The sequence below is a fragment of the Fukomys damarensis genome, unplaced genomic scaffold (genome assembly GCF_012274545.1).
Source record: "Fukomys damarensis isolate Sample0158 unplaced genomic scaffold, DMR_v1.0_HiC HiC_scaffold_19, whole genome shotgun sequence".
Classification (NCBI taxonomy): domain Eukaryota; kingdom Metazoa; phylum Chordata; class Mammalia; order Rodentia; family Bathyergidae; genus Fukomys; species Fukomys damarensis.
In genome coordinates this window covers 26,095,321-26,117,901 of record NW_022900931.1, presented here as the reverse complement: position 1 = coordinate 26,117,901, position 22,581 = coordinate 26,095,321, and the positions used below count along the sequence as shown (strand labels likewise).

The 22,581-nt window shown below is 43.3% G+C and overlaps 3 protein-coding genes and 1 non-coding gene across 10 annotated transcripts in view; 2 read left to right on the top strand and 2 right to left on the bottom strand.

Annotated features, from left to right (window-relative positions):
- Vamp1 (vesicle associated membrane protein 1) overlaps positions 1-507 on the bottom strand; it is a 12,168-nt gene extending 11,661 nt beyond the window's left edge. The window contains exon 1 of one of the 2 annotated variants that reach the window (XM_010611615.3): positions 130-507. In XM_010611615.3, the coding sequence (XP_010609917.1) occupies positions 130-131 (2 nt within the window). In that variant the 5' untranslated portion in view covers positions 132-507. The remainder of the gene's footprint in view (positions 1-129) is intronic. The other variant, XM_010611617.3, reaches the window with a different exon arrangement.
- Positions 508-12,037: 11,530 nt separating this feature from the next.
- Positions 12,038-12,982, bottom strand: Mrpl51 (mitochondrial ribosomal protein L51). Its single transcript, XM_010611627.2, has 3 exons — positions 12,666-12,982; positions 12,467-12,577; positions 12,038-12,362 (listed from the first exon to the last, which is right to left on the bottom strand). The coding sequence occupies exons 1-3, from the start codon at positions 12,742-12,744 to the stop codon at positions 12,166-12,168; spliced, it is 387 nt and encodes a 128-aa protein (XP_010609929.1). The 5' UTR covers positions 12,745-12,982; the 3' UTR covers positions 12,038-12,165.
- Positions 12,983-13,078: 96 nt separating this feature from the next.
- Ncapd2 (non-SMC condensin I complex subunit D2) overlaps positions 13,079-22,581 on the top strand; it is a 26,689-nt gene continuing 17,186 nt past the window's right edge. For 2 of the 6 annotated variants that reach the window (XM_010611623.3, XM_010611620.3), the window contains exons 1-6: positions 13,659-13,830; positions 14,466-14,614; positions 20,295-20,370; positions 20,646-20,704; positions 21,159-21,340; positions 21,606-21,748. In XM_010611623.3, the coding sequence (XP_010609925.1) occupies positions 14,488-14,614; positions 20,295-20,370; positions 20,646-20,704; positions 21,159-21,340; positions 21,606-21,748 (587 nt within the window). In that variant the 5' untranslated portion in view covers positions 13,659-13,830; positions 14,466-14,487. The other 4 variants (XM_010611621.3, XM_010611622.3, XM_010611624.3 and 1 more) reach the window with 4 other exon arrangements.
- On the top strand, positions 20,773-21,081 carry LOC117286990. The gene has a single exon (XR_004518189.1). It is a non-coding gene; the product is annotated as a small nucleolar RNA U85 (small nucleolar RNA).

The window sequence follows — 22,581 nt, the reverse complement described above, 5'->3', positions numbered from 1 at the left end:
GGGCGGCGCAGCGCTGCTTCCCCGCGTCGCCGCAGCTGCTGCAATGCGCCATTTTCCGTCCCGCAGAGCCGGGCGCTGGGGGTAAGAGTTGGTAAGGGGTGCCCAGCCCCTCCACCAGAGTCCACTCACATTTTTCCGACAGAGGAAGTGGGGGTCTGTCCCCTCTCTGGAAGCTGCGGCGAGACACAGGCGGGAGACGATACACTCGAAGCAGACGGAACCGCCGAGCTCCGCCTCGCGTTGGGAAACCGGAGCTCTAGCTGCCGCTGAACTCAGCCGCCTCCCGGGCCTGGCTTTATTAGTGCTGGCCACGCCTCCTAAGTTACGTAACGACTTCGCCGTCCAAGCCACGCCCGGAATGGGCAGACAGCCAAGTCCGGAATCCCGGCGATCCTCGCCCCTGCAGTTGTGCCAATCACAGTTCTTTTCTCATTTCGACTCCGGAGAGGAGCGGTTGCGGCGAGGTCCCTTCAAGCGACCAATGCCACTATAGTTTGCTTACCTGGCTAGCTCAGGGGCGGGACAGGGTGCTAACCGACTAGCCTTCTAGGGGCGGCCCCGACAATTGATTTACCCAATCGCTGAGCAGTTCCTGCGTTCGGGCCCGCCCACCGCTGGCGGCTCCAGCCAATCACGCAGACAGCCACGCTAGGGGTCCGGGAGTCGGGTAGTTGGGTGTCCCGAGCCCGGCGCCCCACCCACATCGCCGGCGTCCGACCCAAGATTTCCTCCCATTTCTTCACCTTTTCCTCAGTAATTCGCGAGTCGATTTTTTCTTTCCTAATACGTAAGAATTTTCTTCCCTCTTCTCACAATTATCCCTTTCCCGAATATTAGTTGTAAAACGCACCATTATTTATGCCTTGTTTTTTTCAAAAGTGACGAATTGTGACTGTGCTGGCTCACCACTTAGAATTTTTATTTTACGTTTGTTGAAAGCATAGATTTATATGCGTAAACATTTTTATCATTTCACTCTTGTGCTTACATAAGAAAATTATTAGACTTACATGGTCGCCGTATGCCTACCGTTTCGTGTTCAGAGACGGATTTTTTTGTTTGTTTATTTTTGTTATTTTTAGACAGACTCTCACTATGTAGTTGAGACTGACCTGGAACTCACTATGTAGCCCAGGCTGGTCTTGAACTCACAGCGATCCTTCTGCCGCAGCCTCCCGAGTGCTGGGATTACAGGCGTGCACCACCACACCGGGTTGGAGACATTTTTAATGATTCCTTTCTGGACTAGGTGCTGGATGTTCGGAGTCCCAGTGCTGCGGTGCTGTGTTCACACCATCAAAGACTCCAGAGATACAGCGTCTCCCAAGAGTGCTCCTCTTCTGTCTCTGAAATTTTCTTCCAAGCCTCAGTCACCCCTTTTGCAAGTTTTGATAGTCTCGAACAGCTGTGACAAATCCAGCGACTGCTGACTAAGCCACAGGGAAACATCCCAGTTTGGGAGATGTTAGAATGCCAAAGTGGGGGTGTCTTAGAATCAATTAAGTATAGTAGTCTGCTTCCTGTTTTGCTGTTCCTCATATCCGTAAGAAGCCAACAGGATGACCTGTTCAAATATCACAACCCTGCTTAAACCCTAAACACTGCTTTTAAAGACACCCTGTACTGATCATGTATTTATCCTACCCACATCCTGATGACAATTTGTAAACACTGAAAACAACTTAGAAGCCCTTGCTGGCAGCAAGAATGGAGAAATGCTTCTGACTGTAGGAACACCCAAGTGTTCCCACCAGTTCTACCCTGGAAAATATTTAAATTGCTGAATTTTTAAAAATTATGTTTTAAACCTTTTAATTTTCAAATAAGTATAGATTCACATGAAGTGGCACAAAGAAAATTTCAGGAAGTTTCCCCTACACATTTCCCCCATTTCCCCCAGTAGTAACATTTTGTATAAACACAATGAAATATCAAACCAGGAAACTGATACTGATGCAATAGTTTATCCAGAACTCACTGGTTTTAGACAGTCGGTTGTGTTTGTGTATGTATAGTTTCATACAATTTAGCAGGTGTGTAGACTGTGTGAACTCACCACCACAATCAGGGTACAGAAGTATTACCACAGGGCTTTCTTTCTTTCTTTTTTTAATACCAGGGATCGAACTATGGTCCTTGTGCTTGTGAGGCAGGCAGCAGAACCACTGAGCTAAATCCCCAGCCAAACCACAGGGCTTTCTTGTGTGACTTTTTTTTTTTGGTACCTGTATCAAACTCAGGACCTTGCACTTGCAAGGCAGGCAGCAGAACCACTGGGCTAAATCCCTGGCCCATTGTGTGACTTTTCTGTAGCCATCCCTTCCCTAGCCCTGGCCATTAGCAATGCTACTTTCTTTCCTTCTCTGTAACTTTATGTCAAGTGTTATGTAAATGTATCATATAGTGTACAACCTTTTGAGATTGGCTATTTTTTTTCATTCAACATAATGCCCTTGAAAGCCAGGGAATGAACATGTGATTCTAGTGGTATCACGTCTGCCTGGCCTGTACAAGGTCCTGAGTTCAATTCCCTGTAAAAAAAAAAAAAAAAAAAAAAAAAAAAAAAAAAAAAAGAAGAAAAGAAAGCAAGCCAGCCAGCCAGGTGAGTGGCTCACACCTGTCATCCCACCACTCTGGGAGGCTGAGGCAGGGGGATCACAAGTGTGAGTCCTACCTGAGCAACTCAGCAATTTAGTGAGAGCCTGTCTCTAAATAAATACATACATAATGCTGGGGATGTAGCTCAGTAGCAAGGCCCTGGGTGGGGCTGGGGGACTTGAGATCCATCCAAGTTATTGTATCAATAGCTGAGTAATACTGTATTGCATAGTATGAATGTTGTTTAGTCATTTTTCAATTTAAGCTTTTAAAATTGTTTTGTCTATTTAGATCCTTTGCCTAAAAGGCCATTTTTTAAATGTAGTTATGATGCGTGAGGCGTGTAGCTCAGTGGCACCGCACCTGCTTGGTAAGTGCAACGTCCTGAGTTTGACTCCCAGTACCGGGGGAAAAAGAAGTAGTTATGAGCTGACAAGAAAGTAAACACTAGTGAAAGACCAATAATTCAGTGAAGGCTAAGCAGGGAGGTAACAAATAACTGAATCTGAGCATGGTGGCCTTAATGGGGTACTACTGTGGCATAGAAGACAAAGCCTAGGGCTCAAAGTAGCAAAACTAGCTGGGCTGGTGGCACACACTTGTCGTCCCAGCACACAGGAGGCTGAGGCTGGAGGTGCATCGCAAATGAGGCCAGCCTGGGCAATACAGTTCAAGGCCCAGTGAAGACCCTGTCTAAAAAAAAACAGTAGGAATCTAATAGAAAGACCCTACTATAGAGCTGGAATCCTGAAGGACTATTTCATCAAGTAAAAGTGGATGAAAAATATGCTGGCACCCAAACTGTCCCTAGGGAGCTGTATCATAATGATTAGTTGTTTGGGAGCCAGATACCTACTGGACCTTCTTAATTTTTTTCTTTTAAATATTTGCAGAGAATTTATAACCCCAAGCTATATTTTTTCTGCCTGAATCCTTTGTTTTATTCTTTTTCTTTTTCAAAAGCTTTGAGGATCTTCTCTTCTTCCTAAAAACAAAATGGCAAGAACTGAAAGTGTTTGGGGGTTGGCAGTCCCACCAAGCACCCAGCAGAAGCAATGTAAGTCCTCCTGGGAGGGATTCATCTTCAGTCTAGGCCCTGGGGAATTTCCATAGAGACAGTGCCAAGAGAAAGAAACTGATTCAACATGGCACACAAGAAAGGGACAAAGTACCAGAGTAAGTGCCAGTAGAGCAGAGACAGGAAATAATAAAGTTAGAAAATCAGGCCAAATATTCCAGTGTCTGATTAATAAAAGAACTAAAAGGAGAGAGCAGGTTATGTGAGGTAAAGAGAGATAAAATTATGTGTGGCTATGGTTGATTATATAGGAAATACAGGAAAGTCTCTTGAATTGACTGAACCTTTCCAGATTAGAATGTGTGGTGAGTGTCAGGCACAGTGAAAGAAAAATCACACCAAAACTCACCTTTCACTGTGTGTAGTGACCTTGTGGAATCCCTGGATTCAGTACCCAGCCCCCGCCCAAAAAAATACTGGAAAGAGATCCTAAAATATGTCAAAAAGAATAAAAAACAGAACAAGAATCAGAATATCATCTCAACACAAGATTAAAAGATAGAAGACAAGAGCCCGGTGTGGTGGTGCATACCTGTAATCCCAGCACTTGGGAGGCAGAGGCAGGAGGACTGCTGAGTTTGAGGCCAGCCTGAGCTCCATAATGAGTTCACAGCCAGCCTAAAATACAAAGTGAGACCCTGTCTCAAAAAAAAAAAGAAAAACAAAAAAATCTTGTGTAGTAAAAGAATGAAGACAATGTGGCGGTGCCTTTAAAACTCTGAAGAAAAAGATTAACAACCTAGATTTCTGGAATAGCCACACAGTAGCTCCACTAGCAGACACTCGTGGCTCTAGGTCTTTGTTTCTGCTTCATCTTCATCGGCCAGGAGAGCCCAGACTCCTTTAAATTGTTGTGGTGGCCCAAACCTGTACTGGAGCACTCTGGGAGGCTGAGGCAGGAGAACTACAAGCAACCCTGGGCATTTGGCAACTTAGTGAGACTGTCTCAAAAAGGACTGGTAGTTAAGTGTAAAGGCCTTAGGGTCGATCCCCAGTACCCCCCCCCAAACAAAATAAAAACACTCCTCTAAGAAAATCCAGGCCCTCCCTGCGGCGTTCCCGCCATCTTCAGCGCCAAAGGGTCTTCTCGGCCGGGCCCTCCCCTGCTGGCACCGCTGCTGCCATCTTCAGCACTAGAAAGGTAGCCGTGCGGGCACCCCTGAACTCCCCCGCAACCTTCTCCCTCACACTTTTATACCTCCTGATTGTACCAGTCTTTGGATCTACTCTGTAGAGGTAGAGGTGGTCATAAAGAGTATTTTCTGGCACTTTCAACTTTGAACATCTTTAAAGAAATGGTGGGGGAAACTTATAGTAGAACTGAGTGGAGTTCAACCCTTTAGGAGGTCGGGGAACTCAGTCTGGGCCTTGCAGCCCAAGCTCAGTCTGCTTTGTGGGGTTCTGCCACCAGCTAGCTGAGATCAGGGGACTCGGCTCTGCAAATGGCAGCACATATTGTATATTATGACAGTAGTGATATAGTCTGAAAGAGGCCCTTTAAACTCATTTTTGTTTTTTTTCATCCTACTCTGCAAATTTTTTTTTCTGTTTTTTCTCTAACTCAGTTCCTTACTCCACTATAGTATCCCTCATCTCTCTTTTTGTTTCTGCTCTTGTCCTAATTCATATTTCTTCTTTTATTATTTTTTTCTCTTTTCTTTATATTCTTTTCTTATGGTATTCTACCTCACTCAAGGGTTATTATATTTCTATTTTGTTTGTTCTTTTTGAATTTAACAATTTCCTGACGATTGGTCATTCTACGTCTTTTGGCTTCATATGAAACCTCTAATTCTAATTCTTATACTTATCTACTCCTCTTGTCTTAACTTTGTTTTAAGCCCCCATTGTAAATGGTAAATATCCTTATTGAAAAGTTTATTTACTGTAAGCATATTTTGGATTGCTTCTTGATCTTAATTAAATTTACATGGTTTGAAGTGATAGATTGATGACTACCATAAGTGGTCAGTTTGCAAATTGTGCTTCATTATATTGTGATGCTGATTGTATCAATTAGGATAAAGGATTGTGATTGATTCAATGAGCTGTTTTCTTCAGTATGATGAAAATGAGAATGTCTATGAGTCATTAGCGACCCATGGGCTGCAGCCCAACTGTATCAGGGAGATTTAAGTAATAATCTAAAGGTTAAACTAAGGATAAACCAACAACAATAGTAAAAATGAGAAAACGCTTAAGCAAGATACAGGGACAGACTTCCAGTTCACCAATGGCAAATAGTAGGGCAAATGAGGATGAAAAGTCTGATAGTGAATCATCAGGACACCCTGAACTCAAAGCACAGGAAGTAACAAAACTGATCAATCAGGCTCTAGAGAAATATAAAACCGAAGTAATTTTCCAGATAATCATAGAGATGACGAGCAAAATGAAAAGTTATAATTCGTGACTCTAGAACAGAAACTGAGAGGAAGATAGATGAGCTCAGGACCATGATAGAAGCCATGAATGCCCAGCATAAAAAAGAATTGGAAACAATAAATGCCCAATACAAGAAAGAAATGGAATCCATAGGACAGATTCAAACAGATATCCAGATTAAAAACTCCACTGACAGTGTTCACAAAAGAATGAAAGAGTCTGAAGATAGAATCTCAGATATAGAAGATAAAATTGCAGTCAGTGACGGTGAAAAGAGAGGTCTCTTAAAAACAGTAGGAGATCATGAGAAATTGATACAACTCTTAAACGAAACTAAGAAGAATAACAAGATTGATAGGAATTCAAGAAGTAGTAGGAGAAAATGTAAATGACTTAAAAAAGCTGTTCACAGAATTAATTATAGAAAACTTCCCAAATGGGAAGAATTTGACATACAGATGAGTGGGGCATATAGGACTCCAACTAGCCATGATCAAAAAAAAAAAATCTACACCAAGACATATAATAATCAGGATCCCAGAAACCCAACAGAAGAACAAAATATTACAAGCAGTAAGAGACAAGAAACAAATTACATGCAAAGGAAAGCCTATCAGAATTACAGCAGACTTTTCAATACAAACCCTTAGGTTAAGGAGAGCCTGGAATGAGTTATTTCAAGTACTAAAGGAAAACGGCCTCCAACCTAGACTGATGTATCCTGCAAAAGTTGCTTTTAAAATGGATGGGGAAATAAGATATTTCCAGGATAAAGAATGCCTGAGAAACTTTCTGAATACAAAACCAGCACTACAACAAATTCTGAACAATATCCTAGAAAAAGACAATGAAGGTAACAACACAATGAGGCCCAACAGAACAAATCAAATAGGCAAGCCTAGAAACTAAAAGAAGACGAAAAAAAAAAAAACAACCCACGATAATAATAAGTTAGTACATATCAGTTATAACCATCAATATTAACGGCCTCAATTCACCAATCAAGAGAAAAAGACGTAACAACACAATGAGGCCCAACAGAACAAATCAAATAGGCAAGCCTAGAAACTAAAAGAAGACGAAAAAAAAAAAACAACCCACGATAATAATAAGTTAGTACATATCAGTTATAACCAATAACCAATTCCTCTGATGCTGGGGATTAAACTCGGCACATTGTTCTGGCTAGGCAGGTGCAGCACTATTGAGCTAAATCTCAGGCTTTACATTTCATATTTTTAAAATTTATCAATACATTAATCCTTGTCTCTATGTGTTGGTCTACCAAATTGATGAGTTATTTTGGTTCTCATTTTCTTTACTTTTTTATTTGAGAATTTATGAAATCTGTATATATGAGTAGTATGAAAAGTTTTAAGGCCCATCTGTCATTTTCCTCTTTCATCTCTGCTTTCTACAAACTTCCTTTTCTGTCACTACAGCTTGTTTGGTTGGAAATTTGTTAAGATAAATGTTGTTATGTTATCAATATATCTTTGTACCTATTTTCTACTGATGATATTAATTTTTAAGTAAATTTTATTATAACTATACTTAATCATTAATATCATTTAGTATCTGATATATATTACAAATTCTCCAACTCCTTCAAAGATGATATGTTTTTTCTCAAATTATACAAATCACCAACATTCCACACATCACTGCACTGTTTTATTATACCTAAGTATATATTGATTTGTAGAAAATATGCATTGTGTATATGTGGGGGGTATGTTTTTACATATACGTGTGCACTATTAAATGAGAAACATGGGCATGAATGTGGTAGGATTGTGCACATTTGGCATATTGATAGTTTCTCTGGCAACCTTATGACTTCTTTAAATTACATGCTTGACTTCATAGTCATTCGTTTGGGAAGAATATTACATATCTATTGGTGTTAAATTCTATCATTATGCTTATAAAAATATAATAAAAATAAGCATGGGATATAATAAAATAGAAAGAGAAAAATCTGATATTAAAAATGTGAATTTTTTTAGTTGCTTTTGGATTTCAAATATATTTTTTTCTGTGGTAAGTTTTGTTAGAAAACGTAAGTGGTACAATCAACAAGTATATGATATTTATCAGTTAATTAAACCAAGGAGTTTATAAATCATTAAATTTTGAGGACAGTTTCTCAACTATAATATGTAACTTTGTTTTATTTATAATTACATTATTTCAAAAATATTATAAGAAAATAAGAAAGAACATAATGTTTGAAGATCATATCAAACTAATGTATTTCGATTAGTCTGTTATATAAATTCTTATTTCATATCTTTTTTTGCTGTCATATATATGTATATTTGAAATTTTTATTTAGTATCTTCATTTCTTGTTATCATGTATCTTTGCAATCTTTAATTAAAAAAAAAAAAAGAAAAGAAAATCCAGTGGCGGGCTGGGGGTTTAGCTCAGCTCAGTGGTGCCACGCCTGTCTTCCAAGAGCAAGGGCCCTTGAATTCAATCATTCCCCATACTGCAAAAGAGAGAGAGAATCCAGTGGCTGCTTCCTCCAGAAAGCCCTCCCTGCCATTCCTGCTCCAAGAATAGATACAATCACAATAATACAATCACAATTGTATTAGGAATCTATTTTACTCTCCTCCTCTACACCTATACACTGATTCCTGTTTCTGCCACTGATTGCCAAGACTTACTTCAAGTGCCATCTGGTCAACAAATACTCTTATCCTCTGAAAAAAAAAAAAAAACCCCTCAGAGAACTCTAATTTTCCTATGCAATTATCATATTCAAATTCATATTTTGTTCACATACATATTCTACACAAGTTGGATGAACTAGGAACCAACCCTACCTCGGTGATTTATTCTTTTTGGTTTTTGTTTTTTGAGACAGAGCCCAGCCAAACTCCTCCAAGTACCCTTGTACATAATGGTTCAGTGTTTAGTGAAAGAAAATGTTCTATAATGTTTCCAAGCACAAGCAATATTATTCTGTCCTCGGAAACAAGACCTTTGTATTTTCACAGCAGGAAGTATTTCAGAAATGCCTCTTGCCCTATTAATTTCCTCTTCACTAACAATCATATTTTCTACTAAAGCATGTCTAGTTTTCAGAGCTCCTTACCTTAGCAGTCTTAAGCACTGGAGTTTATTTCTCCATCCCAGTCCCATCAAATCACACCAATGTCACAGCCACTCACAGTTCACATCAGCTGCTGCATTCTCCGTAGGGCCCCTCCCAGCCACCCTCAGAAAACTCACTGCGAATGCACAGGCGGAAGACCAGATCGCAAGGCACTTTCATAGACACGCACTGATCCACTCTCCACAGTCCACTCATTGACCTGACTGACTTTTGTTGACTGTATCAGAGGTCCCAAAGGGGGCAAGCAATGTTACTGTACTAGGCTGTCTGTCCTCTCCCAGCACTTTCTCATGTCCCTGTCACTGTGTGTGGCTGCTCTAACTAAAACACATGCCTTGCTACCTCCTTGAATCTGGGCTGGCTCATGACACTATGACCAACAGAATGTCCAGCAAGCAACACCCCAGAGTTTTGCAACTTCTACTTTTGCCCTCAAGAACAGAGCTTCTGTGTGAAGTGGTCTGGGCTCTACTACTGAGCAATAAAACGATGCAGAAAAAGAAAGACACCAGCCACGCTGGCCCCAGGCAGGCTCAGAATGGAAAACAACCTCCTGATCTATCCAACCCACAACAGATGGAGCAGAACCAACCAGCTAAGTCCAAATAACCTAGAGAATGTGGACCAATAACTTGTTTTTGGTGATTATGTCTTAGAGTGGATTGTTCTGTAATAATAATCATTGTAGCAAGGGCTTAAAAGATTGGGAACACTCATTCCTCTACCTTCAAGCCCAACTCCTATCTACAAGCACTTCTTCCTCAATTTGAAATACTCCTTTAACTTGAAAATAATTTTCATTCAGTTCTTCAGATTTCATTACTGTATACATGTATACACTTGCTAAACGCTGTACTTTTTTTTTCAGACAGGGCCTCACTGTGTAGCACAGGCTGGCCTCAAACTCAACCTCCTGTCTTAGCTTCTCAAGTGCTGGAATTAGGCAGATGCCACCACACCTGGCTGTACTACTAGTGTACACAACTTCATTTATTTGTAACACAACCCTAGACATAAAGGTCTGTATTATTCCTGACAGGATTTAAAAAACTGAGGCTCATGGAAATTAACCACATACTCTGGAATCATACACAAAGAAAAAGAACTTAGGGCCAGGGATTTAACTCAGTGGTTCTGCTGCCTACTTTGCAAGCATAAGGTCCAGAGTTTGATCCCTGATACCAAAAAAAAAAAAAGAGAAGAGCTTGAACTCAAACACAGACCTAATTCCAAGCTTTTTTCCTTTGCAGTAGTGGAGGTGGAATCCAGAGCCTTGCACGTGTTAAGCAAGTGTTCTACCGCTGAGCTACAAACCTAAGCCAACATTTTCACTGACAATTTATAACAGAGATTTGCTCACATCAAACTGAAAAATCTGCCTGAAGGACAAATAGTTTTTAGTCTACCTAAAGGATTTATTTAAAAGCAATACATCAGCAGGGCATGGTGGCCCATACCTGTAATCTCAGCACTTGGGAGGCCATGCCAAGAGGACTGCTATGAGTTCAATGCCAGCCTGGACTACATAGTAAGAACCTGTCTCAAAAAAACACAAATAGGGTAACCCACTTTCTGGTCCCATCTGTCTCTCTTAGACAGAAGCTTTCTTTCTCTCAATAAAGTTTTCCTACTCAAAAGAACAAAACCAAAAAAAGAACAGTATAAACTTGTACACACACAATAAATGTCACAAGGATTAAAAGGTAAATTGAGTGGTTGCTTCTGAAGAGCAAAAAGAGGTTGCAGGAAAATTTTCCACCCAATTACCCTATTCTGCACTTGTATGGATGGATAATCTTTAAACAACAAACAGGGCTGGGGGGTAGTTTAGTGGTAGGGCACTTGCCTAGCATATTCAAGGCCCTGGGTTCAATCCCTAGTACCACACACATGCAAAAAAAACCCAAACACCCACATAGATGCCCAAGACTCAGGTCATCACTACTTATCAGTCTACATTGGGACCAGGCTTTTTTTTTTTTTTTGCAATGCTTGGACTGAACCCACGGCCTTGTGTATACTAGGTGAGTACTCTACCACTAAACTACATCTCTATCCCTTTTTATTGTTTTCAGACAGGTCTAAGTTGCCCAGGTTGACCTTGAATTTACACGTCCCGATTCAGTCTCCCAGGTAGCTGGGATTACAGGTGTATACCACTAAGCCCTGTGGGACCAATTTTTGAAAATATTAAACTACCCAGATAGTTCTGATAACTAGTTAAGACTCTGTAACCCATCTATACCATTCACATGGTATCTGATACTTTAAAGTACACAAGACACTTTATACTTCATTTTCCTATAATTCCTATTCAGAGAAGTCATCTAATAAATATTTCTATGACAAAGTACAAAAATATAAATTACATTTTTCTATTATATTTTACCTGAGTTTGGAAAGGTCTTTAGAAACACTTAACAGCATCGCCAGGCATGGGGTTACATATCTGCAATCCTAGCACTTCGGAGGTTGAGGTAGAAAAACTGTCATGAGTTCAAGGCCAGCCTGGAATACATGGTGAGACCCCATCTCAAATAGCAAAACAAAACTAAAAAGCCTAACAGCATTATGGGACATTAGAAATTATCACTTTCAAGGGATTGGGGATCTAGGTCAGTGGTAAGGCACTTGCCTAGCTTGCACAGCAGCAAAAAACAAAACAAAATCATTTTCAATACATAAAGGGCCAATATCGAAAAATGCCAACAATAAATTATTCTCACCAACTTCTCTTTTTTAAGGCCATAAGTATAGGCTGTAAACCCAAAGCTAAAACCCTAAGACTTAAGGATTAAGTCAGACTCCATACCCTACATGAATAAATACAAGCAGCACTTAGACAAAAATAGAGTGGATATCAGATTCCACAGCCTCATTTTATTAGTAAGCATACAAAACCCTTTTCTCATAGGGAAAGTCCCATTCCCCTCTCCAAGGAGACAGATGTGCCTCTTACAGAGCCCAGATTTTTCTTCTACCGGTACTTCCCATGACGATTAAAGTGTTTGTAGAGATAGTTGATACGTTTGTTAAGGTTGTGCAAGTCATCAATGAACATTCTATTTCCAACCATTTTCTTCTTTCGGATACAACGCTGCAGTTCATTTCCCTTCCACCCTCGAAGCCATATGGGGCCCCTGATCAGATCTTTGGGATGTTTTTCAAAATTTCCTGTAAATGTGAAAGGACATATTAATTCCAAGACAAAAGCATTCAGCCTCCCCCAGCTACATCTTCAGCCCGCAGATGTGTCTTCCTGAGCAGCAAGTTCTTACCCAGGATCCCGATATTGTCATATACTCCAAACATGGCCCTCTTCTCGTTCCAACGATCAACCACTTTGGGAGGCGGCAGGGTGAGCCTTATACGGGACAATTCTGGAACACCTAGGGATGGGGAAGAGATGGGTTGAATCCGAGCCGCTTACCAAGAAGCAGCTCTCGGGCAGTCTATCTATGTAAGCCATTTACTTACCCAGAGAGAAGTTTCTGCAGCCCAAAGTCATCCAGACCCATAGGCCCTTACCAGGTCTCCAAGAGAGGGCCCCTGCCATTGCTCTAGTCTGCTCCTCTCAACAGCAAATCAAGTGAGCCCGAGAATGTGGACCAGGCGTGGCCCTCAAGGAGATGCCAAAGCGAACTGTCCCGATAGAAGCCTCTGAGGAGCCATCTTGGCCCCTACCCAGGTAGCCTTGCGCGCAGCCCCGCTCAGCGACGAGCCCGCCCCCAAAGTTCCGGCAGACAGAGGCGCAGACCATGCGCCCACTCTGGGAGCTTCCGGTCTGCACGCCGGAAGTTTTGGAGCACCCGAAGAGCTGAGAACGCCAGTGGTTGCCGCGAGGGCTTCTCAAAACTGAAATTCAAAGAAAATTCACCCTTCCCCGCCCCTTCGGGTGTACCTCAGCGGTGAGGGCGATGAAGGACCAGCTTCTGGAAGGCAGAGTTTCGGAGTGTTCAGAGACCAAGCCCTTTTGCCTGCTTCACGACAGTAGTGCGCTGTTTTTCCACTACTCCCATTTTACAGGGAAGGGATTTTGAGGCTCTGCGACCTGCTGTACGACACTAGGCGGAGATGGCAGGCCCTGGATTAGGGCACGAGCCTTCTCACTTCCAGCCTGCACTTGCCTCCTGTCCTGGGGGTGCCTGAGTGGGTCACTATTCCAGGGGCAGGGCCTCTGCCCTGCTAGGAACTGGACATTTCTGGCCAGCAGAGCGCCCTCCCCTCTGCCCAGGGGCGCAGTCGGGCGCCCGGGAAGACTCCGCCCCTCGCGGAGGGGTTCCCTGCTGTGATTGGCTGATCGCTTCAGTGAGTGGCGCGATTGGACCCCTGGTAGCCGTTGGAATTTGAACTCGGTGTTGGTGGTTTGGCCCGCGCTGCGCCAGCCTCGGAGGCGGGCCTTGGTCTCAGCCTGCCGCGGATTAGCGGGTTTCTCGACCAACGTCAAAGCAGTCTCGCTGATTGGTGCGTATTGTGCACTCGTGGTTCCCCTCCTCCTTGCATTTCAGCGGGATCTCAGCGTCTGCGGAGGCGACGAGGTGCTCTGAAGAGAGGTGCTGTTTGAGTAAAGGGCTGAGACAGTCGGGTACGCGCGGTTGGACGCAATCCTAGGCAATCTGCAGTCACAAGGGCAGTCTAAAAGGTATATCCTTGCGGGGCGATGTGGTAGAACAGTGAGTATAACCCGCTCCGGAACGAAATGAGTGTAACTCGGGCAATCGCCTAGCCTTGAATTCCGCATCTGTAAAGGTCGTGGTATTTGCTGTATTATACACTCCGCAGGGTTAAGACGAGAAGAGTTAGATTGAATGTGGCATATTCGAGTAGCCGAACAGAGTGTGACCCAGAGTGACTGTAGTAACGTTAATGCTGCCCATTCTGGAGCAAGGAAACCCTCCAGCCCAGGACGGGCTACCACTCTGGCCTCGAGCAGGACGCTCTCAGCGCTGAACTTTGGATACTGATGCGCCGCGTTACACTTCTTTTAACACTTTTGTGCTCCGTGATCCATCTGGTCCTCAGAGCAACTTTGTGATCAGAGATTAGGGACCTTGTTTTGCTGTTGAATCCAAAAGGGTTAAGTGACAGGACCAGGTAGCAGAGTTAGGACAACAGTTGGATTCCAGCCCGGGGTTGACATGGCATCCTCAAAAATGATGTCATCAGCTTGTTATAAGATTAAAATCATACTGGAGGTGGGAATATAATAGAAACAGATTAAGTGACAGATTAAGCCTAAGATTTAGTCTCTTAACTGTTTTGCTGTTTGATCTCTAGCCCGTGAGCCAGTGGGAGAAGGATGTCTCCCCAGCTGTACGAGTTCCATCTGCCTTTATCCCCAGAAGAGTTGTTGAAAAGTGGAAGTGTTAACCAGTATGTAGTACAAGAGGTAGTGTCCATTAGACATCTGCCATCCCAGCTCAAAGGTAAGACTGCACAGTGACCACTGCATCTAGCATTTCAAAACAACCACACCACACATTGCCATCCAGGGCAAGGAAAATGTCTTTCTGGTTCGCTTGGTTTTTTCCCCTCACATTGCATGGTATGGCAAGGATTACATTATCTGCCTTCTGTGGATTATTTAATAGACTTGGTGAAATGAGTGATCTTTGGGAGAAAATTATTTTTGCTCCTTATCCTTACCAAAACTAAAATAAAGTCATGATGGATTTAAGAGTTATAGGAGAAGGAAGCATTCTCAATATCTGGGACTTGACTTGGCCTTTTTTTAGGTAATGCTTTTTTAGAATAGTTTCCAAGATGTGCATTAATGGAAAAAAACATGCAGAGTTTTAACACCATACCAAATAGTCATGTAGTGCTTCAGGAAGAGGATGAGGATATATGTGTGCTCTGAGAACCCTGCTGGCAGGTGATTTTTTTCATTTTACATCACAGAGTATGCTTGCACAAACCTAGTTGATAAAACCTACTACACACCTAAGTTCTATTGGGCAAACTCTAGGGCTGGGGATACAGCGCAGGGATAGAGTGCTTTCCTAGCATGTGTGAAGCTTTGGGTTCAATCCGCAGCACTGAAAAGAGAAAGAATATACATTAAAATGACAGTAACACTTGTTTATAACCAAGTAGCACATACTATGTATAATTATATGTGCTGTACTTTTCTCTTTTTTGGTACCAGGGATTGAACTCGGTACCTTGCGCTTCCCAGGTAGGCGCTGTGCCATTGAGCTAAATCCTGCCCTGTACTGTACTTTTATAAGCTTGTGATAGAGTAGGTTTGTTATACCAGCCTCAGTATAAGCAAGTGAATAACATGCTGTGCAACAACATTTCAATGGCTAAAGAACCTCACTAGGGACAGCAGTTTCTCAGCTCCACTATAATCTTGTGGAGCCACCTTCCTATATGTGGTCCATCATCAGCTGAAAAAACATTACGTGACACAGGACCATAGGCATTGTGCAGTTACCTTCTGAAAACTAAATGTTCCAAAGCAACTTATGCATCACTAACAAGACCCCGTAATGCCACTGTACTTTCTGGAATCGGTTTTATCCGGTTCTAGAGCAGTGTGTGTACACTAAAGACTGCCAGGACGCCTGGTTTGAATCCTGGTTCTACTGTTCAATCCTTGAACAAATTACTTAATTCCCTCTGTGCCTCAGTTTCTTCATCTGTAACAGGGATAGTGGCATACTTCATTTGTTATCTACAAGAAGGCTGAGTCAGTGCAGCCACTCAGGAATATATTTCAGCCTCTCCCCGCTTGGCCCTTGTACCACAGAGCCAGATGGCAGCTTCTGGCTCTGAGGTCCAGAAGTGGAGAAAGTCATTTTTGCTTTTTCTGTTTTCAAAACTTTACCAGAGGGCTCCCAACAGACCCAGCTAGAGCAGATCGTGTGCTTCCTCCTCTGACTCCTGATAGGGAAATGGTACTAGCCAGATTAGTGGACCTGACAGAGTCTATCACAAGAAGCCCAGAACATGTCATTGGGAAGGCAGTGTGGGGATGTCGGGTGGGCAGCTGGCAAGCACCACTAGGAGCCCTCAGATGTACTGTTCCATCTGGACTGTGTGGCTGTGTGTCACCAGCAGCACAGGCTGTGCACTAGCAAGCTGTTCATCAGTTTTTTAAACAAATGGTGATTCTTTTTTTGTTTTTTGTTTTTTGTGCTGGCAATTGAACCCAGGGCCTTGTACCTGCTAGGCAAGCAGTCTACCACTGAGCTATACCCCAGGTCTTCTTGTTTTATTTTGAGACACAGTATCATTAATTATTCAGGCTGGCATCAAACTTGTGATCCCCCTGCCTCAGCTTCCCAAGAAGCTGGGATTACGGCGTGCACCCCCATGCCTGCCTAAAGCTCTGTAGTTTAAGATCCCCAGATAATTTGATTTAATAGGCACTGATCTCCAGAGCTTTGTATGTCGTGGTAAAGACATGGTGAGCAAAAAAATCTGTGTAGTTTTGAGCACAGAAGTGACCTCGTTTATTTATTTATTTAGTACTGGGAATCGAACTTGGGCCCTTGTGCTTGTGAGGCAAGCAATGGAACCACTGAGCTAAATCCCTGGCCATGACCTCATCTCTTAAGAACCTTACTGGCCCTAGTCCTGGGTGTGGTGGTACATGCCTGTAGTCCCAGCACTCTGGAGACTTGGGCAGGAGGATTGCTATGAATTCAAGGCCAGCCTGGGTTACATACTGAGTTCAAGTCCAGCCTATACTACACAGCAAGACCCTGTCTCAAAAAAATGAAAAACAAAAAAATAATAACAAGACTGGGTAGGTAGGACTGGAGGGTAGGAATGATGCTGGTAATAAATGGGGGGATCCTGAATGTGTTTTGAGAGTAGAACCAGCTGGACTGCTGACAGGTGGCATTTGATTTGTACAGTTAGAAAAAGAACTTAGGATAATTACAGGACTTTGTAACTTGAACAACTACAAGAAAGGCATTGCCATTTACTGGATGAGGGTAGAATACAGAAGTGTGAAGTGTTGCTTATACAAGCTTGACCTTGAGTAGTGTCAGCTAAAGACAGACATTTGCAGTTTATCATTCAGCAGACAGATGGCACTTAAAGCCTTGAGGTTGGAGTGACTAAAATTTGAGATAGTCTAACATTTAGAGTATGAAAAGTTGATGAGGAACCTTTAGAAGACACCAAGGATTAGTCCTGGAGGCAGAAAGTAAAGAGAAGATAAGAGAATGCTTCAAAAATGGCCGGGCGTGGTGCTGCATACCTGTAATCCCAGCACTGGGGAGGCTGAGACAGGAAGATCACTGTGAGCAAGGCTAGCTGGGCTACATAGTAAGTTCAAATTGCACCTGAACCACATAGCAAGACCATGTCTCAAAAAAGAAAATAGGGCCAGGGATTTAGCTCAGTAGTTCCAAGGCCTGTTTCAAAAGCGCAAGATCTCGAGTTCCCCAGTGTCAAAAAAGAAAATAAAGTCAGTAGACCAAGCTGCTTCTGGTGGCTAAGGGCAGGAGGATCTCAGGTTTAAGCCCCAGCCTGGGAAACTTAGCAACTTAGACTCTGTCTCAATAAATAAAGGCAGACTAAGAATGGACCTCAGTACAAAGGCCCTGAGTTTAATTCCTAGTACTGCCAACAAAAAAAAGAACAGCAGAGCATAGTTGCGCATAGTAGTTCGTGTCTATAATCAGCTACTTAGGAGGACTGCAAGTTCAAGACCAACATGGGCAATTTAGCAAGACCCTGTCTCAAATTTTGAAAAAGAACTGGGTGTAGGTAGAGAGGTTGCCTGGCATGTGGTTCAGTCCCCAGTAACACCAAGAAAAGAACCATGTGCTATGCATTATACTAAATGGGAGCACTCTGGGAGAGGGGAGGCTGTGTCGCCGCTGAGGAAGGAGGAGTAATTCCTGGAGCAGTGTCCTTTAGTAAGAGAGTACAAGGTCTCCTGTGTAGAGAAAGAGGTGGCTTTTTTGGAATAGGGACAGTTTATGTGCAGTGGCAATGGAAGGCCACGGGCAGGGCAGAGACGCAGGTGATGTGGAAATGGGGACACTTGAGAGTTCTGTTATCTGCTTATCTGCTTCCATTTCCTCACTGAGACAGGAAGGGGGGCCCTGACCCTAGGGATGTCTCCATGGAAAAGCAGGGGAGAAGCTGGGAAATGATCACCGGGACAAGTGAATGGAGCTGAGATTAGAGATGTGCTTGCTTGTTTGTTTGTCTTGTGGTACTGGGAATTGAACCCAGGGTGTGTACACTGAACAACATCCCCTGCCCATTTTTTATTTTTGTTTTGAGACACAGCTTTGCTAAGTTGCTGAATTGCCTAGACTGTGTTATCCTCCTGCCTGAGCTTCTTGAAGTGCTGCGATTATAGGCACATGCCACCACATCCAGTTTAGACCTGAGAATTGATAAAGGCATAAGAGGAATTATGATTGCCGCCTGAGCAGTCATAAGTTTAAAGTGAGAGTAGAGGCAGCAGGTTTGGTTTGTGTTATTCTCAGCCCATTTTTATCTATGCAGCTATGTTGAATGGAGTAAGCAGATAGCAGATTTAACCTGGATTTGCCAGGGGAATAAATTTGTTGGTATTGGGAGAAATTTTGTATCTTAACAGGGGAGAAGTAATTTAGAACTCTGTTTCTTTTTGTTTGTTTGTTTTTTGGCACAGGGGATTGAACTTGGGTCCTTATGCTTGTGAGGCAGGCAGTGGAACCACTTGAGCTAAATCCCCAGCCCTAGACCTCTGTTTCTGATGGTGTTAATCTGTGCATGAGTGGCTGATGCCAGGGTGGGCCAGCGCAAGGTCAAGGCAAGCCTGAAACCCGTTGTGCAAGACCATAAGGGAGCAGCATGTCCAGAGCACACAGACCAAGTTGAAGGAGTGCCCAGTGATTCCCGTCCCCCAGTACTGGGAGTAGAACCCAGGGCCTTCGCATTGAGCTGCATCCCCAGCTTTTTTTTTTTTTTTTTTAAGACAGGGTCTCACTATGTAGTTAAGACTGATCTGGAACTTATTGTGTAGCCCAGGCTGGTCTCGAACTCACAATGATTCTCCTGCCTAAGCCCCTCAAGTGCTAGGATTACAGGTGTGTGCCACCACGCCCATTTTCCCCCGGCTCTTTTTTATTTTGAGACAGCATCTTGCTAAATTGCCCAGATGGAATTCAAATTCATGATCCTCCTGCCTCAGCCTCCTGAAGTGTTGGGATTAAAAGGCACACATCACCACACCAAGCTCTAAAGTACTTTCCGACAAGATTCGGTCACGCACAGCTTATGGACAGCGTACTCTCATCATTGTACTTTCATCGTTGTGCAAATATCCTAAAGTAGTCATGTGGGTTCTCTGTCATACATGCAGTCAGTTCACCATTGGCTGGGTGTCACTACAGTGCATATTAATGTACCATGAATGTGATATGTAATATAACTACTGTGCTTAATAATAAGTGGAAGGCCAGGGATTTAGCTCAGTGGTTCCACTGCCTGCCTTGCAAACGCAAGGACCCGAGTTCAATCCCTGGAACCAAAAAATAATAATAATAATAATAAGGGGAAGCTGGGCATGATGGCACACGCTTGTAATCCCAGCACTTGGGAGTCTGAGGCAGGAGGATCACTATGAGTTCAAGACCAGCCTGGGCTACATAGTGAGTTCCAGGTCAGTCTTTTTTTTTTTGGTACCAGGGATTGAACTCGGGTCCTTGTGCTTGCAAGGCAGGCCACCGAACCACTGAGCTAAATCCGCAGCCCTAGGTCAGTCTTAATTACATAGTGAGACCCTGTCTCAAAAAACAAAACAAAACAAAAATAATGAGGGGAGGGAGACATGGCAGTCATTCAGTGATCCAAGTTAGGACATTGACACGCACCTCTTGGCATGATAGATAAGAAAGACAAACCTCCTTTCTGTGATAGACTTGCCAAAAATGCATAATTCCAGTATGATTAGGAGAAAATGCCAGGCAACTTGAAAGATAATCTTCAAAATAACAGATCAGTACTTTTCAAAAAAATACCAGGGTCAGGAAAGAGAAAGATGGCAGAAGACTAAAGAAACATGACAATTCAAAGCATTGTGGATAGAATTTACAAAAACATCCTGTCTCCCTCTAAACTGATGAGTTTCTTTCATCTTTGTAGCATTTCAGGCCACCTTCCGAGCTCAGGGGCCCCTAGCTATCCTGGAACACTTTGATACCATCTATAGCATTTTACAGTAAGTAAAATATCCAGCTAGTGCCCTAAACAAAACTGGTGGTGATTTGCCCTGATTTTGCATGTCAGTCTTGAAGTTCCAAATTACAGAGTCACTGACACATGGTTCTGGGTGCTCCTATTTTTCCTTGGGAGCATTTATTCAACTCACCACCATGTTTGTCCAGTTGAGCAGGTCACGTGTGTTTTCCAGCATTGGGTCCCCTCAATTAGCTCTGTGCTGTTGGAATGGGCTCTGCAGGCTCCTGTCTCACCCCCACACTTTCTTTCCCTTAGTCACTTTCGAAGTATAGATCCTGGCCTCAAGGAAGATGCTCTGGAATTCCTGACAAAAGGTGTTTATGGGTCGGGGGTAGGGGATGGAAAGTGTTCGTGTGTGTGTCCTATCTCCTGCAGTTTCTCGGCCACATGATGATATCAAGGCTGTTGTGATTCAGTTGGTCGGGCTAAGCCCGGGACCCGGACCTGTGGTGGTCTGTAATCTTGGTGGGTGATGCAGAGTTATGTGCATCCACTGTAAGGGCAGACCAACAAGAACTTCTTCCTACTTGGAAACCGCTTCTCCCAGTTGCCGGGGAGAAATTGTGCTAACTGGAATGAGAGTAGGAACAGGGCGTGTTCCAGGTTTCACTTGGGGTCCGGGGTCTCAGAGGACTTAGTTCTCTCATGGCTACTGAGAGATGAAACACAGATCTTTGGTAATCTGATGGCTGCCGCTGCTGGATGTTATGAGATTACAGGGCATGAGGAAAGTAAAGGAAACCAACTCGCAGATTCTGCCCCTTACAGTGGTGTCCCGCCACTCCCAGGAGCTTCCAGCCCTCTTGGAGGATGCAACTCTGAGTGCATCGGACAGAAGTGCCCACCTCAATGCCCTCAAGATGAACTGCTATGCCCTCATACGCCTCCTGGAATCCTTCGAAACTACGGCCAGTCAGACAAGCCTTGTGGACCTGGATGTGGGCGGGAAGGTAATTCAGTTCCTGCCTAACTGTATGGGGAAGAGGGGAATTGACAGGAACCAAGGGAATCCAGTGATTCTGAGAACACTGCTGTCCTCGGACGGGGCTAGAAGGAAGTGCTCGGACGTGTCCCACCACCTTCCCTGTGCATTCTTCCTTCCTCTGCATTTCAGTGCTTGTCATGCTTCTGTTACCGTCAACCTTGTCTTGAAGTAGATAGTTTGGGCATGCAGATTGGCAGATCTGGGCCCACTGTTCATTGTTTCTTTTTCAGAATAAGAAATCTCGGAGCAAAGCAACCCATGGTTTTGACTGGGAAGAAGAGAGGCAGCCAGTTCTTCAGCTGTTAACACAGCTCCTCCAGTTGGACATTCGTCACCTGTGGAACCACTCAATAATTGAAGAGGAGTTTGTCAGGTGAGTAGTTACTGTGGCTACCAAAATACAGAGCCAGAGAAAGGCATGGGGCATGGGCCTTTTATCTCAGAGCTGGAGAAGCTGAGGCAGAGGATAGTAACTTTGAGCCCAGCCTAGACAACTTACCAAGAACATGTCTCAGAGTTTAAGAAAAAAGGAGTGGGAAGCCAGGCACAGTGGCACATGCCTGTAATCCCAGCACTCTGAGAGGCTGAGGCAGGAGGATTGCAACTGGGCGATTGGCAGTGACTTAGTGACTTGGCAAGACCCTGTCTCAAGAAAAAGTACTGATGGGGCTGGTGATGCAGCTCAGCACAAAGGCCCTGAGTTTAATCCCTGGCACCAAAACAAAGCACCAAACCTGAGCCCTGAGGAAAAGAAGCTCTGTTTCTTAGATAAGCCTTTGAAATACTTGACTTCATGCCTCAGTTTCACCTATAACTTCAGCCTCAGTTCTGATGCACAGCAATATGAGATGAGATCATGGAATGTAGGAAAATGATGCTCAGATATTCACAAAAAGATGTTCACTGAGTCTCCTAGGTAGATGGCGGGCACCATTATAGATGCTGGAAACAAAAGGTTTTGCTCTCTTGGAGTTTATATTATAGAGAAGAAGACAACTTTTAAAATAAATAAAATGTATGCTATGTTTGGTTTTTTTATTACTGGGCAGCAAAATGAAATGGGAAATTTGGCAGAAAAGAGTTGTGATAAATCAACTGTTCTAGGGCCGGGGATTTAGCTCAGTGGTTCTGGTGCCTGCCTCACAAAAACAAGGATCCGAGTTTGATCCCTAGTACCAAAAAAAAAAAAAAAAAAAAAAAAAAAAC

Coding starts and splice junctions, on each gene's coding strand:
- Mrpl51 (XM_010611627.2), bottom strand. CDS start 12,744: ATGGCAGGGGCCCTCTCTTGGAGACCTGGTAAGGGCCTATGGGTCTGG. Junction 12,578..12,665: donor CTGCAGAAACTTCTCTCTGG/GTAAGTAAATGG, acceptor CCCCATCCCTAG/GTGTTCCAGAATTGTCCCGT. Junction 12,363..12,466: donor TGACAATATCGGGATCCTGG/GTAAGAACTTGC, acceptor TCACATTTACAG/GAAATTTTGAAAAACATCCC.